The sequence below is a fragment of the Harpia harpyja genome, chromosome 12 (genome assembly GCF_026419915.1).
Source record: "Harpia harpyja isolate bHarHar1 chromosome 12, bHarHar1 primary haplotype, whole genome shotgun sequence".
Lineage (NCBI taxonomy): Eukaryota > Metazoa > Chordata > Aves > Accipitriformes > Accipitridae > Harpia > Harpia harpyja.
The window spans coordinates 41,314,279-41,329,024 of record NC_068951.1 but is presented as its reverse complement, the minus strand read 5'-3'; the positions used below and the strand labels follow the sequence as shown (position 1 = coordinate 41,329,024).

General features: G+C 38.9%; 1 protein-coding gene across 1 annotated transcript in view; it reads right to left on the bottom strand.

Moving 5' to 3' along the window:
* Window positions 1–14,746, bottom strand: part of SI (sucrase-isomaltase) — a 54,283-nt gene that overhangs the window by 5,684 nt on the left and 33,853 nt on the right. Inside the window, exons 26-42 of the mRNA XM_052804828.1 lie at window positions 14,457–14,611; window positions 13,058–13,226; window positions 12,081–12,177; window positions 11,858–11,970; window positions 11,638–11,763; window positions 10,705–10,833; window positions 10,479–10,586; window positions 10,133–10,195; window positions 9,723–9,857; window positions 9,126–9,210; window positions 8,066–8,204; window positions 3,907–4,040; window positions 3,435–3,469; window positions 3,227–3,343; window positions 1,848–1,996; window positions 785–869; window positions 633–689 (exon numbers count right to left, since the gene is read on the bottom strand). Of these exons, the coding sequence (XP_052660788.1) occupies window positions 633–689; window positions 785–869; window positions 1,848–1,996; window positions 3,227–3,343; window positions 3,435–3,469; window positions 3,907–4,040; window positions 8,066–8,204; window positions 9,126–9,210; window positions 9,723–9,857; window positions 10,133–10,195; window positions 10,479–10,586; window positions 10,705–10,833; window positions 11,638–11,763; window positions 11,858–11,970; window positions 12,081–12,177; window positions 13,058–13,226; window positions 14,457–14,611 (1,896 nt within the window). The remainder of the gene's footprint in view (window positions 1–632; window positions 690–784; window positions 870–1,847; window positions 1,997–3,226; window positions 3,344–3,434; window positions 3,470–3,906; window positions 4,041–8,065; window positions 8,205–9,125; window positions 9,211–9,722; window positions 9,858–10,132; window positions 10,196–10,478; window positions 10,587–10,704; window positions 10,834–11,637; window positions 11,764–11,857; window positions 11,971–12,080; window positions 12,178–13,057; window positions 13,227–14,456; window positions 14,612–14,746) is intronic.

The following is a 14,746-nucleotide window of genomic DNA, read 5'->3' as shown; positions in this document are numbered from 1 at the left end:
CTATGTACGAAAAAATAAAAAGTCTTCTACTGAACTGCTCTCACTTTACAGGGATTGTTCAGAGTGAAATGATAATTTTTTGCTAGACAGATTAAGTAGTAGTTGTTACTGCTGGAGTAACTACCCTGTGCTTTTAAGAGAAACTCTGAAATTCTGGATCCATAAAAGACTGGCTTGACCATAGGTGACAGCAGCTGAACCAAAGGGGCCAGTCAGGTGAAATACAAACTTGTGATTAATGAAGTGATTTTTGATGCCTGCTCTTCGTATTACCAAATCTTTTCTTATTTTCTGTGAAAGATGATGTGGCTAAACCTGTTTTGTCTTTCTCCATTCCAGCATTCCTTACAAGGACATTATGTATATCATTTGGGGGTTAAAAAAGTCAATAGAAGGACTTAAAATTAAAGGTATTATTTCACCTTTTAATTCATCCTAACTATGGTTGTGTTATTGTTATACAGGAATCAAGGATTTTTCTACCAGCTAAGTAGATGTTATATTGCTAAGAACTGATACTGAATGCAGGTTTATAAAAGGGAGAGAGAAGGTTCATACCTCAGCACACCCTGATGCTGTCTGAACAGCACCGTGAAGAAGACATGTGAAATATAATTTTTAAAATGACTTACTGTGTAGTAATCATACCAGCGGGCATTGGGTAAGTAAGCGTGCACTGTTACAGCATTCTGGAATTAAACATACATGTTTTAGGTACCTTAAATCAAAAAGTGAAGTTTAGCTATAATGACTTTAATATTTTCCTAAGTGCTTAAAAACGTACCTGTTGCATCACAGGGCTGATGAGTAGTGCAGGTCCCCAGAGGAACTGCTCATATATTTCCCAGGTTGTTCTGTCTTCCACGAACCTGCAAGGTAACAGAATAAGGATTAGACATTGGGTGCTGAACTTTTCCAAAGTGTTTCTTTTTGGTCAGTAATTGAATCTACTGTTCCTAGTATCTACTATTTCCTCATCTTTATCCTAGTGTTAATAATTCATAGGTCAATTAATGCTTGCCAGGATACATAAAGATCCTAATGTGAAACTCATTAGGGTTATTAGAGCTACTACTTAGCTTTTTTTTTTTTTGCCATTTCTTTGCATTTGCTTTTCAGTATATTTAGATCACAACACTCAGAAGGTCTGTTGTGCTTGGCCGGTATTAGCAAAAATAAGATTAGGTAGTAGACAGACTAGGAACCACTTTCTAATTTGTGCCACTTTTTTCTTAGACAGTTGCTTTGAAAAAAAGCAAGTCATTACATGCAAACAACTCAGTGTACCTCAGCCAAGACATGCACGTAGATACTAGACGTCATCTAACTCCACAGCAGAAGTTAAAGGTTTTGCAGGTACTACCCCGCCTGACAAGGAACAAAGGCGGCTTTATGTGTTTAATAACTTTTTTTTAAAAAACCTGCTATTTTAGCTTGGACATGCACAAAAAAGCACCATTTTTCCCTGCAAAACTCTCATGATTTGTGGCAGAATTCCCTCTTTTTTTGCTTAAAGTTTTTGTCCAGCTTTTTTTGCAACATTTGTTTTTTTGATTCTACATATGCCCAGCATTTTGTTCCTTGCCTCTAAAGAGGTTAAAGGTGAGCTTTAAAATTTAAATATTAATCCTAGAGAAGAAAATGTTCGATTTTGCATAATGAAAAATGGAGAACTAGTGCTGTTCAAGTGAGACTTGATATGGAAAGCTCATATTCTCAATCTCATGCTTTTTTTTTCTTAAATAAAAAATGCTGTAACTAAGAGAAAACTCTATTGTTAGGAGGGTCGTAATGACAGAAGTTTTAGTGGAAATTCCTGATAAGTAGAGCAAAGGAGTCGCACTTACTCATGGAGCATGGGGCGGATCACAGTGCTGCCATGGGCATGGGCATCATACATTAATGTGTAGAGATAGGGTAACAGGGTGTATCTTATATTCAGCACGTTCCTGGAAATCTCCTCAAATGTTGAGTTCCAGGAAGCAGGGTCTTGCCTCTGAAAGAGAACAGATCATTGTTAGTCAAGCTGGATTGTTTTCTTCAGAAAAGCTTAAAAAGAAAAATCAACATAGCAAGACAAAGCCAAGGAGTTCCTCTGAAATAGAACACCTTCATTTATTTATTCTTCAATTAAGGAGTAAGAAGTGACAGTAAAAACTGACACTGTCAGCCCTGAGAGGGGAACTAGAAAGAGGGAAGGTGAGAAAAACCTGAGGAGGAGTACTGTAAAAAATGTTTGATGCAAAGTGTCCTGAAGGCATGACACATCCCAATGTACATAATTTATTGTCCCTCTTTTCTGCAGGGCAGCACTCGGGACTTGCAAGAAGAGACTGAAGCACTAATGACTGATGTCAGGGAGCACTTCCAATCTTTATTAAATGTATTGAACAATACCTTGGCAAATTGGGTGAGACTGGAAGCAACATGATAACCCTGAATCTGCATTTTTAAAGGCTTTAAAAGTCCTATCGAAAGGTGTGCCGCTGCAAGATAAAGCCCACAGTTTTTGAAAAGGAGACTTTAATCCATTAGATATATGCCGTATAAATAGCTCTACTCTGCTAGACCTGAAGCTTTAACTGGAATAGAAGTGCTGTTTCCATTTTTTTTTATTTTTCCAGTTATCTTGTTTTACAGCTTTCTACAATATAGTCCTTAGCCAGCACAGACCTACATTTAGGCAATTATTTCCTTTACTCTTAAAAGAAATACAATATCTGACGGTGGCAAATGTGCAAAGTACTGAAATTGCCGAGTCTTACTCCAGAATCTTATTACACTGTTCCATTTTCTTGTTTGTTGTATAATTATGGACAATTAGGGCTGAGAGCACCAAGGTCAGTTTTGCTCCTTTAAGTGCGTTTGCCATAAAAGCGCTCTATTTCAGTCTTGCCAGTGTAATGCATTTAAATAAAAATAGCACACAAGGAAAAATATGTAGGAGTTTGACTCTGTCAAAGCAAACTGAGGGCATGCTTCCTTCAAGTGCTCCAAATCCCAGAGCAGCCCTTCTGTGGGCATAAAACCTCCCAGGGGAGGGGGAGGCTTAGAGCAGACCTAGCGTATAAATAAAGACAATTTTTATCTGATAAAGAGCCAAACATGTTCTTTTCTTGTCTGTTTTGCTTGGAATGTGCTATTTGGAGGCAGGCCAGCTTGTGTGATGTTCTGGCTGGTCTCTACATGTGTGTTGCAAAGGCCCTGTTAAAAAATTGCGACTCACCCTTGTTCCTTTCTGATTGTGATTCCTCGAATATGGGTAAAATGCACCCAGCTGCATCCAGCGAAGACACAGCTCATACTCGGAGTCTTTGAAGAAGCCACAGATATCGGCTCCTGTCTGAAATTTTTAAAATGATCCGATTGGAATACTAGAAAATCATGTACAGCATCAAGATAATTAAATGTAAGGTAATAATTCATTAGCTCACATAAGATATTCCAAAGAGACTGAACTCCATCATACCTGAAAGGAAAAACAATTCAACATTACCAGCTGGTTTCCCCCCCCCCTTTGGTATGCTAATGGTTACATAGATAATACATACTGTAATGCTGAATGAGAAGAAAAAAAAAACAGACACAAACCCCACGATTTCTCTAATATGTCATGTTTTTCTGCTACAGAAAGAGATGGGAGCTGGTCAGTAAGGAGCAAAGAAAGAAATGAGTGGCAGGACACAGGGCATGAAGGGGGCTGCTCCCAAGGGAATAAAAGAGCTCCCAGCACCTGGTGCAGACACAAAGAACATGAAGTAAAAAAGGAATTGACCACGAATTCTGGTTCCTGAACTAAAGTGCTCATTTCAGCTAAAACCACATGAATACGAAAAGCAAGTAGATGAAGGAAAAGGAATAACTGCCCACAGTAAATTGAATACAGATCCTTTTCCTTCTACATACCAATAACAGATTTAGCTAGCTGATCCCAAGCTGCAGTGTTATCACCGAGCCAGTGTCCTGCCCATCTTCCACTACTGGGATATGTGGAACGGGTGATAACGATCCCACGCTCCTTGGTGGCACTCTGCAAAGCGCTGACGTTGAAAATAGACAAGAAAACCAAATTACACGAGAAATAGTACATAAGAATTTATCACATAAGATCCTCTGAAAGTAAACATAAGGGCTTATATTTTCATAGCGAAGGGCAGCATTGTTGTATGCATGAATATGCGTACATCCAATCCAGATGTGCTTTTTATGGTAATTCACTATGATTCAGACGTACGCAGAAACTTGGCAGTGTCAGCCGACCTGTAGCTGGAAAGACAACTGCCATCAAGGAGGTGCTAAAATACAGATTTCCAGCTCAGGCTAATTACTGTGTGGGAAAATACAAATGTAGCCCAACTTGCACATTTTATATGGGCCCCATGATGTGTTCCAGGGCACATCATTGCTTTCTTGAAGTACCTGAAAACTTGCAGCAACTGTTGAAAATGATTTAGTAAAACTCATACAACAAAGATCATAAGGGGGAAAATAGAGGTGCCAGGAACATTGGACCTGTCAGTATAACTCTAGTTTCAAAAAAGGTACGGGAACAAAAAAGTAAGTCATGGATCTATAGTCACTTCCGAAACACCAAGATGACATGATATCCATATGAAATGACTAACATGGATTTGTCTAGAACCAAACACATTAAACCAGCTGTTTTCTGCTCAGGGCAGGTAACAGGCCTTACAGCTAAGGAGTGACTACCAATGTGTGTGACTCACTTGGCATTAGCTGAGCTCTTGGTCTGATCACATTTGGCTTCCTCATAAGCAGAAAAGATTTCGACCAGAGGTTAGTAACCTTTGAGGATGGTGGGACTTCTCTTTTCTAAATTAGAGGCAAAAACCTACAGGGCGGGAAACATACAGGTGCTTGGGTTTGAGGTACAGAAGGGAAGAGCTAGCGCCAGGCAAGGACTGTCATGGATGTTTCAGGATGCTCTGGCTCTAAAACCCTATGACCTTGCTCAGCATCATTGGTACTGGGAGGGGAGACTGTGGTTTGCCAATGACTCCGAAGAGGTCCTGAGGGCCCAGAGGTATGACTGTGAATGAGTGGCATGCAGACCCGATTTACCAATTAACCCCATTCCTCAAATAATTTAAAAAAAAAATTCATTTTCTTAAATAAAGACTTGGCCATTGCCACAAAGTACTTGCAAAGGCAACCAAGTAAGCTTTAGGGAAAAAAAAAAAAATTGCTGAGTTCAGGGGAATTTATGCTTCCTAGTTGCACCACCAAGGATATGAGCACCTTTGCAGCATATGCTGTTGGTCTATGCCATGTGACTGGCGTGGACGCATTACTGCTCCACTTAGAAGAATTCCTTTGCAGTCATGCACATGTACTGTGAATCTTTACAGCAAAATACTAAACCACAATACTAGTTAGAAAGCTACACTGATTAAATCGCACGGCTCTCCAGTGCTAGCTCCACAATAATTGCCTAAACAGCTGCTTCAATAAGGCAATGGCACTATTTATTTATTTTTCTACAGGATTTGCAGCTTTAGTGACACTATAATTACAGCAAAAATACACAAGCCACTTAAATTATCGTAGTAATTAAACTAGACTAATGTGCTGTAATTATTTCTTCCAGGACAAACAGTAAGTTTTCTAGTATCTTTTCTGTCTTTGTAACATACTACCAAACATTTTCAGCCTCTGCTTGGTTTACTCTACTTCAACAATGCTTTGGAAATTGCAGCTAAAATTTCAAATGTAAAGAAAGAGAATGGTGCATGTAGAACTGCTCAAGGATGAGCACGGCCCAAGTGTTTTGCCGACTCGAGGTGCCAGCTCTCTGCTCCAGGACTGAGCCAAAGCTGCATCCGTGAAAAGCGATTACTCATGTCACAAAGCCCAAACTTACCTCCAAATGGTTACTCTGTTCACATTCTCTACTTCTCAAGTCTATGCAAAAGCCTCATTACGAAACAATAGCGTTAAACCAATACCCAGAAGCTCTCTCTGTCTAACCGATGGAGAACCAAAATTACATCAAGTTATATAAAAAATTGCTGTTCACTCTTAAGTTACAGGCTTTTGTGAGTTTTGCGTGCATACGATCTTCCTGTTTAGATGGTTTACTACTAGAATAACTTATTATTACAACATGTCTTCAGTTGCACAAGTAATCCTTCAGTTAGTACCAAAGAATAAATTGGGAGCTGAGATGTATATATGTACATACATATATGTATTTTTTTTTTCTATACTCACATTTTTCTAGTAAATTTCAAGTCTGAGGATATCTGTATAAGCTGTGTAATTTATCATAGTCATTTCTGTTACGGCACCTCTCAAAAGAGAAGGAAATATATCACTACATTTCAGTTCATACTTAATACACAGAAACAATGGTACTATTCTCTCAGTGTTAAATTGTTGTCTACTTACAATGCCCAAATCACATGTGATTTGGCTGACAGCAGAGGTGTCGGACATTCCTTCCTGTCCTGTCAGCAATTTCACTCCTGCCTTGACTGGCAGCGCTGCGATGGCACGCTGCCTAATATAACATCCACTCAGTCAAAAATTCAAGCAGCCTTGATATTTTCTTTCTTTATGGTAATATCAAAGTTACCAAGGGCTTTAAGGTCGTTAAGACCTATAAAGAAACACTGTTCCTTGCTTACTTATTGAATTGGAAATGAAACAGCACAGATATATTATCATTAGATCAGACGTTATCTAAAGCAGGCTGGGGTGCTATTCGGAAAGGAACAGATAACGATGTTTGCCTTGGAACTGAGAAAATAAATTCTTAAAAGTAAAGCTTTATGCACACAGTTTGCATTTTAAAAGTCACCGTTTCCCCTTTTTGCTACTACTCCATTTGTTTTAAATAGAGGACATAATCGAGCCCTTCTTAAATTAACATTGTTAAAAAACGATATTCATTTTCCCTCACTGGATGTAGAGTCTATGGCAAACCCAATATCGACCCTGGAGTAAACCAGGCTATCCTAGCAAAACCTAGAAACAAAAAGTATTTTATATTTTAATTACAGTAATTATGTGAGGCTATCATTGAGTAATTACTGTTCCCAACAGCCGATCCAAATATTCAGACCTGTTCTCCGTTCTGCCTTGTGAATGAATACCCGAGCGGTATCTTTGGATTGACTGCTCCCGTTTACAATGCAGAGCATCGCCCCGCGATGGCCTTGGTGGCTGTCTCATAATAGAAACCTCTGCTGGAAAGGCAACATGTTGTGTTTGAATGTGTTGGGACAAGGAAATGCTCGATGGTGAGTAATTGCATCCAAATTAAACTACGTCAGAAATCACACTGTCTTTGTTACGGACTCAAATATAGACAGAGCAGCACATTAATTACTGTTACTGCCATCTTATTTCATAATTCAGGTCAGCAATTAAGCTTGCACAACATAACATTTATATGGATGAAGTCCTCAGAACTGGTATACCAAGAATTGCTCCCCAGCTAGGTGAGCAGTAAGTTCCTTTAGTACCAGGCTTGGGGAAAGTGTCTTTAAAACGTACCTTGAAAATTGTGTCTGCTCAGGGTCAGTGATTTCAAAGCTGCTAAACTCAAAATAAAGACTTTGCCTGCTTGTCCTGAGACAGTCAGTGATGCAGCCGCAGGCGTGGACATGCACGAGCGGGTGTGTTTTTTCTCTCGTAGCTGGCTCCAACTGCAGGCGGTATTTATTGCAGTGAAACCGTGGAAGCACAGCTTCAGCTCAGACCTGCGCAGTCCCACCTCACCTTCTCCTGCACATCCTTTCCAGCAGCTCAGGTTCATTCCACCCGGCTTGCAGCACTGGCGGGATCACTGCGCTAACTGACTGAGCAGTAACGTGCCTGAAATAATACCAACTGCAAGAGCTATAGCACTGCTGCTCAAACTTTTGAACATCAAACTCCACTTCTAGCTGAACTGAAGAATTGAAGGTATTAGAATGAGAAGAAAGATTTCTCAGGAATGTTAAATAAACTGATGAAGGTTTTGGCCATAAGAATGTAGACACAGAACATTCCTTTGTAACATATTTTGGAGACAACAAGAAAGTGTTCAAACTTCACTTACTCAAGGGTAGGTTTTGTTTGTGACCATCCATAAAGACTGTGGACATCGTAGTGTCTAACTGGGGTACCATCTGGAAGATATTGCTGACCTTCCATGCACAGAGTTTTGACAGTTAATCCATCTGACCGGTATCCCAAATCTGATGGAAAGGGAACAAAAATATTTCTTTTTGAATGATGAACATTCAATAATGATTTGATTTCTTTTTCTTAATTTTCATAATCTCTTAGGTGTTCAGTCTCTTTCAGGCATGTATACTGTTATTTATTTATTTAAAATTATATAAATAGCATTTCCAAAATGGAATATTTCTAATATTCACATGTAGGCATCTGGGTCCGTAAGTGTTTTAATAGCTTAGTTACAGATGCTCTTACTGAAGAGGCTCAGAGTAAACAGAATATATCCAAATTCAACAGATATTGCAAATCTTTGTAAACACTGTCATATCATCCACATAAATAGAAAAAAGGGTGTGGTGGGGGGTATGGTCTGTGTCTGAATATTAACTTCCTGAGAATTCCTGAGAAACTCTTCATAATAACTGAAGTCAACAGTAAGCAACAGGAGTATGCTAATAAACCATTAATAAATAATTGCTAATTAGTACCACTTTACAGCAGTACTTAAGTAAAGCCAAGCTAAGAAAGCTAAGTATTTCAAGTATTTGACTGTATACACAAATGGTAATGAGAGGAGACAGAAGGATATTTTCTAAATTTTTAATTAATTGCAGTATTCATCTGAGAAAACTGCAAAACAGAGAACTACTTTCTCTACCATGCCTAAAGCAAAGCACCTAGATATAAAATAGGTATCAAAATCCATATGCAAGTAGTTGAAAATAACTCTATTTTTAAAAAATGCCATGCAGTTACTGCTCCCACGGAAATAGATGGGGTTGAAGTGTGCCCATAATCCCAGAAAAAAAGGTCCACTTTCAGTTAGGAGTTGTGGTTTTATATACCTAACTTTAGGCATTTATGCCACATATACCATATAAGAACTTATGTAGTAACCAGAATGATCTAAAACTGTTTTAAGGAGTGATCAGACTTACAAGGTATATATGGTGGCATATTTAGGAGGTCATTTCTACAACCGTCAATGGCACCATTCAGAAAAGCTGCTGGTTCATTCATGTCCTAAAAACATAAAGGAAAACCTGATTGTATTTGCTTCAAACCTACAAACCACACTAAATTCTAAAGTACAAACAAGCAGCCTTGTAGCAGTCCTCAGGAGCCCTTGCAGCTGCAGTCTCCGTCTGCCATTCCATGTTTTCTTGACACATTCACATGTGGCACGCTGCAGGGATGGGGAGCCACAAAGTGTTTCGAGGGAAGAACGGTGAGTCGGGGCTCTGTTTCTCCTTTGCAAATAGTGTCGCAGTGGAGGAAGAAAGTCACGATATACCGAGGCAGTGCAAGCGTAGAACCTAGAGCCAAAGTGGTGCCTTTGGCTGGGGGCTCAGGTTCTGCCCGGTGCTCTGCTTGTTTTCCCTCCCACCTATGTTTTTTATTTTACTTAATGGCAATTTAATGCCAGATACCCTCTGAGCTTCAACAGCAGTACATATACTGTGAAATGTGGCCCTCTCTGCTCGTGTCTGGCAGAGAAAAAAAAACCCAGAAATCGAATGCATTTCTACACTTACAATCCACAGGCCATCAAACTTGATGCTTCTCGAGGCGTTGGTGGGATTGTTGTAGAACTCCAGGATTTCTCTCTTCCACCACCCCACTGTGGAATTGCGGAAGAAGTCTGGGAAAGCAGCATGTGCTCCATAGATCTGTACAAATAGTAGGAAAACAAAACAGATACAGGATTGAAAGCATCTCACTGTTAAAATGTTGGAATTTGTTTAAAATAAAATTAATGTAAAAAAAAATTAAAAAAAAAAAAATTAGTTGTTCACTAACAACTTTGGCTCTGTTAGGAAGGCTAGCCAGTTTCTGCACCTTATTCCTCCCACTGGATTTATCAGCTAGTTTGCTCCTATTTTCCTTAATTAATGTGCTACTCCGTCTACATTTGAGTCCATAACCAAGCCATACCAACATTTACCTGTATTTGGGTTTGCTCAGGCAGTGACTCATTGACTTGAACATTGGGAAGAAATGGCCAGACCTAATAGGACAAAGGACATTTAAAAATAATTAAACCGCACTGAATATAAAGTGAGCATCAGCAACAGACAGATATAACCATTCTTCCCTGATACCTGTATGAATGACAACACAAACTGAAGACAATTCACTTTGTAGTATTTATTCAATGTGTCATTTACAGCCAGGCATGAATATACCATTAGCAGACTTTCCCCCTATGGACAGCACTGAAGTCTAGGCTGACATGATGCTCACTTGGATACAGCACGCCTCTACTGTCCTCAACTTTTTAAGAAGAGTACCTTGGAATATATGATGTCATTGGTATTGGGCCATTTTATGAAGACATCGTCCTGCACACCTCTTGAATAGGTAGGATAATTGGTTTCATTTGCAGAGATGGCTGGATCCTACAATTAAAAACACTGTTAACCCTTATGCTCAGAAAACAAGTTTAGAAATGCTGTTGAATATATTCTGCATTCTGCAATGGTATATTGAAATTTAAAAGCAGTATTCAAAACTGACCAGGATAATGATAAATCTCATTCCCTCTTCTTTTATTCTGTTAATCAGAGCTGGTAATCCAGCAAAGTGTGTGCCAATGGTGAAGTCCAGTTGCCTTTCCATATGGTCAATATCTGCATATTGGACATCCTGCAGTTCACAAGAACAATTAATGTAAAATGAATTTTTTTCTTTTTTTTGCCAAATACATATTTATTGAAAATCTGCCAAAATAAGTAAGCTACTAAATGTTTGAACTGTAATATTGGAAGCAGCTGTAACTTTAAGCTAAAGCTATTAATGAATATTATACAACCTATCAGCAAGTCCAATACAAAATAAACCTTTCACTACTGCATCTAGTCTGAGGGTAGAAATTAATACATGATAGAGAAAAAAGTCCTGGATTTGTACATAGCTGTATGTACACAGAAACTGCACATATGGTACCATATCTATAAGGAAACAGTGGAAACGGTCGTTCTGTAACAAAATAGTGGTGTTAATTACATTTAAAATGAAGAGTCACACTCAATTTACAGTATAATTTTGTTAGATCTATGTGCTGTTCCAACTTTCCCAACAACAACCTGTGTCAAATCATAGCTGACTTGACACAGAGCAATATACCATTGAAATGATGCTGCTTCATTTTCTTTCCTGCTTGTTTTTCTTCATTCATAGCCAGCACGGCAAAAGCCCATGACTGACTAAGGCACCTGGGTGTTTCTTTGGTATGAATGGTAAAGAAGATAAAGCAGGTGAAGGCCTACATTTAACATGGCCCAGAATGTGCAGAGATGTTCAGCTCTGGCATAAAACATAGTCTGCTCTACTCTGCCATGGTGGTGGGTTTTTTTGTTGGTTTTTGAGTTTGTGTTTAACTAATCTTAGTTAATACTATGAAGCCAAAAGTTCAGGCATGAGCTCAAATGTTAAGTGCTGCCAGCGTACATAGGGAATCCCAGCTGCCTTCATGCCTTCCACCAGCTGGGTGATTTCCAAGTCGTTCCTGTATCCATAGCGGCACAACTGGAATCCCAAAGACCAGTAGGGTGGCATGACTGGTCGTCCAATCAGCTAAAAATAAGAAAGAATATTTGTGGTGAGTAGGTGAAAACAAAACCAACCAACCAACCAACCAAAAACCAGCATTAGTTTTTAAGAATCCTACTGCAGTGTATTCCTGAACAACAAGCTCTGGCGTTGGACCCAAAACCATGTAGAAGTCAAGAATTCCTCCAGTGGTGCGGTACGTCAGGGCAGGGGTTGGCTGGAACGTCACATCTGGAAATAGAGGAAGTGAAATGAAAAAGTATGCCTGGATTCACCACTATTGCAAAACACTGACCATGAAAATAAAACACATTGAGAAAATAAAGTGAAGGTTTTCTTACCCATTGCATTGCTGTTAAGCAAGAGAACTCCATGGGCATTGCCGTCTTCTTCAAGAGCCATGTAAAATGGCTGATAACCATAGGAATTCAACTTGTACTGCAAACAAAATAAAATACATTTTACTGGGGAAACATCATAAGCATTCACTTATTTACATTTATTAATAAATTTAATAAGACCAGACACACAACTGCCAAACATGCAACAAATAAACTCCAAAATTACATACTTAAACCCTACATATCTGCAAAACATACCCACAGAAGATCATTTTCAACTTCACAATTTGAGTCAGTCTTGTTCAGACTGACCAGGCAGGAAGGAAAGCAGAGTTATTACTGCCTTTAAAATTCACTAATGAGAAAGTGCTTTCCCAGGACAAAACTCTCCCTTCTTTTCAAACAGTAGCAGGTGTCTATATGATCAGGAGATGCTGGTGACATTCTGTTATCTTTCATTTACTCAAAAATATATTCAAACCTGAACTGGAAATTAGAGTTATAACTAACCAACACTATTTCATTGATCATTCCCTGCAAATTGCAAACATTGTGCTATCATCTCATAAGAAATAACACAAGTATACACATACACATAAGATTTCTGATTTACCTCTCTAAGTACTAAACTAATCCCAAAGTAGTAGGAGTTGTCCTGACTCATGTCTGGCTTTCAGAATAATTAGCTGAGAAGAATAAAAAAAGGAGGAATGTGCTGCTATTTCTAAGCCATTTGTTGTCTTCCATCATCTGACTCAGGGCCTGAGCTCCACACATTGGTCTTGCTGGTCACAAAGAATAGGTTTAGAGAAGACCATTGCCATTGAGACACCGTCCAAATTATAAGCCACGAGAAATATGATCAAAGCCAATAGGTGTGTCCAGTACCAGCAGACATCCACTGGACATTAAAGTCCTGCTGAACACCTCCGCACATTAGGCTCATTGGTCCAAAAGCCACGTTTATTTCTACTTACAGTAGGAGGCTGGTCCCTTGTGAACATTCCCCAGGTATGCCAGCTCATGTTACGTCGAAACATGGTGTGCTCAGTTTCTCCAAATCCATATATATACTGGGATGCTAAGCGGGTAGAAATCTGAATGAACATGTCACTGAACGTGAAGGTGGGCAGCTGCGAATCCCAGCTAAAATGGAAAGAGGAAAATAAAACCAAGAATATAGTGTCTTCAGTGCTGTCTTTAGCTGGTAGACACTTTTTGTAGGCTACTCTTTTTCTCTGAAAATCTCACTCTTCAGTAAAGGTGGAATAAAACTGTTATGGTTATCGAGAAAACTTAAAGCACATGAAATGGGGATGTCTAAGAATTTGATACACAGTTTAGAGACACAAAGTCCTCTGTGTCTCTCAGAGAGATATATATTATGCACAGGCATCATGCACGGCAAGTTGCATCATATTTTGGCAATTTAGTGAGAAAATGTGTTTCAGGAGAGTGTGATCATATTTTCCTCCCAGACTGATCCTTGGTGCCTCATGGAATACAGTAAATAAGGTGCTTTTTATAGTTCACTGGACTTTTTGTGTAGATTACACTGAAACTGTATTCATAGGTGTCATTTCTTGTAAATCAGCATCTTTACAGTTGGAAACCAAACTGCAACTTGATGGTGCTCTGCCAAAGAATTACATCATTCTGGGAGACTGAACTGCAGTTTGAATGATTACTCTGGCTGGCAAAAAGTAACTCAGCTTGCAATTAAGCTTTGAGTACTTTAAACAATAACATAAGATTTTTTTTAAATAAAAAACATAAGACATGCAACTGCTAACATCATTGCTCTCTGTTTTCTAGCTGTGACTTAAGCTTTATCAAGGGAAGAAATGAAGCTCCCATCAGACTTATTAGCTGTCATGTTACCAAAATCCATCTGCAAGATAGTTGAGACACTACTTTCTTCTTTTTTTTTTTTCCTAACCATTCCCCAAAACAGAACCAAATGATCAGTCCTTAATGATCAGTGCTGTGGTCACCTGGGGAAAATTTTAGGAAGCACAGAAAATTGTTGTCCCTCCCAGGGACTTGGGAAATACACAAGAAATGGCCTTTGGAGTTGTCTATGTTCCGCACTTCAACATGTTGTAGAGGACTTTTAGCAAGTGTCAGACTATGAAGTGACAGGGGAGAAACCTTAGATAATGGTGAGAAAAGATAGGATATTGCTCAGGGCACCTTCTCCGTCCTCCACCTGGTCAGTGCTCTCATACAAGGCAGTGGTGGAGCAGCATCTGGCATTTGGCTCAGGGGAAGGATACAAAAGCCAGTCTTAAGGTATTTAAAAAGTAGTACACAAGAAAATTATTTGGCTTGAAAAGATCTAACAAAACCAAGTGAAATAAAATGACTATGGCTTACATAAGTGTTCTTGTGCTTTTGCGCCGAACTTGTATGCCAAATGGTTTTTTCTGAACTGATACTTCATAGAGTCGTTCCTTGTCTGTGCTTGTTGGGGAGCTCGGGAGATTTAGTGGTACTGGAACCTCATATCGTGCATTTTGGTAATCATAAATCTATGAAGTAAAAATCAATTAATTTCAGTGAATGAGTTGTTTGAAATCTTACCTGTAGTGATAGAAATCTGAATCTGATGATAGAAAATTGTTGAAAACACTTGCTGAGATGAGTATTTTCTTTCAATACTTATT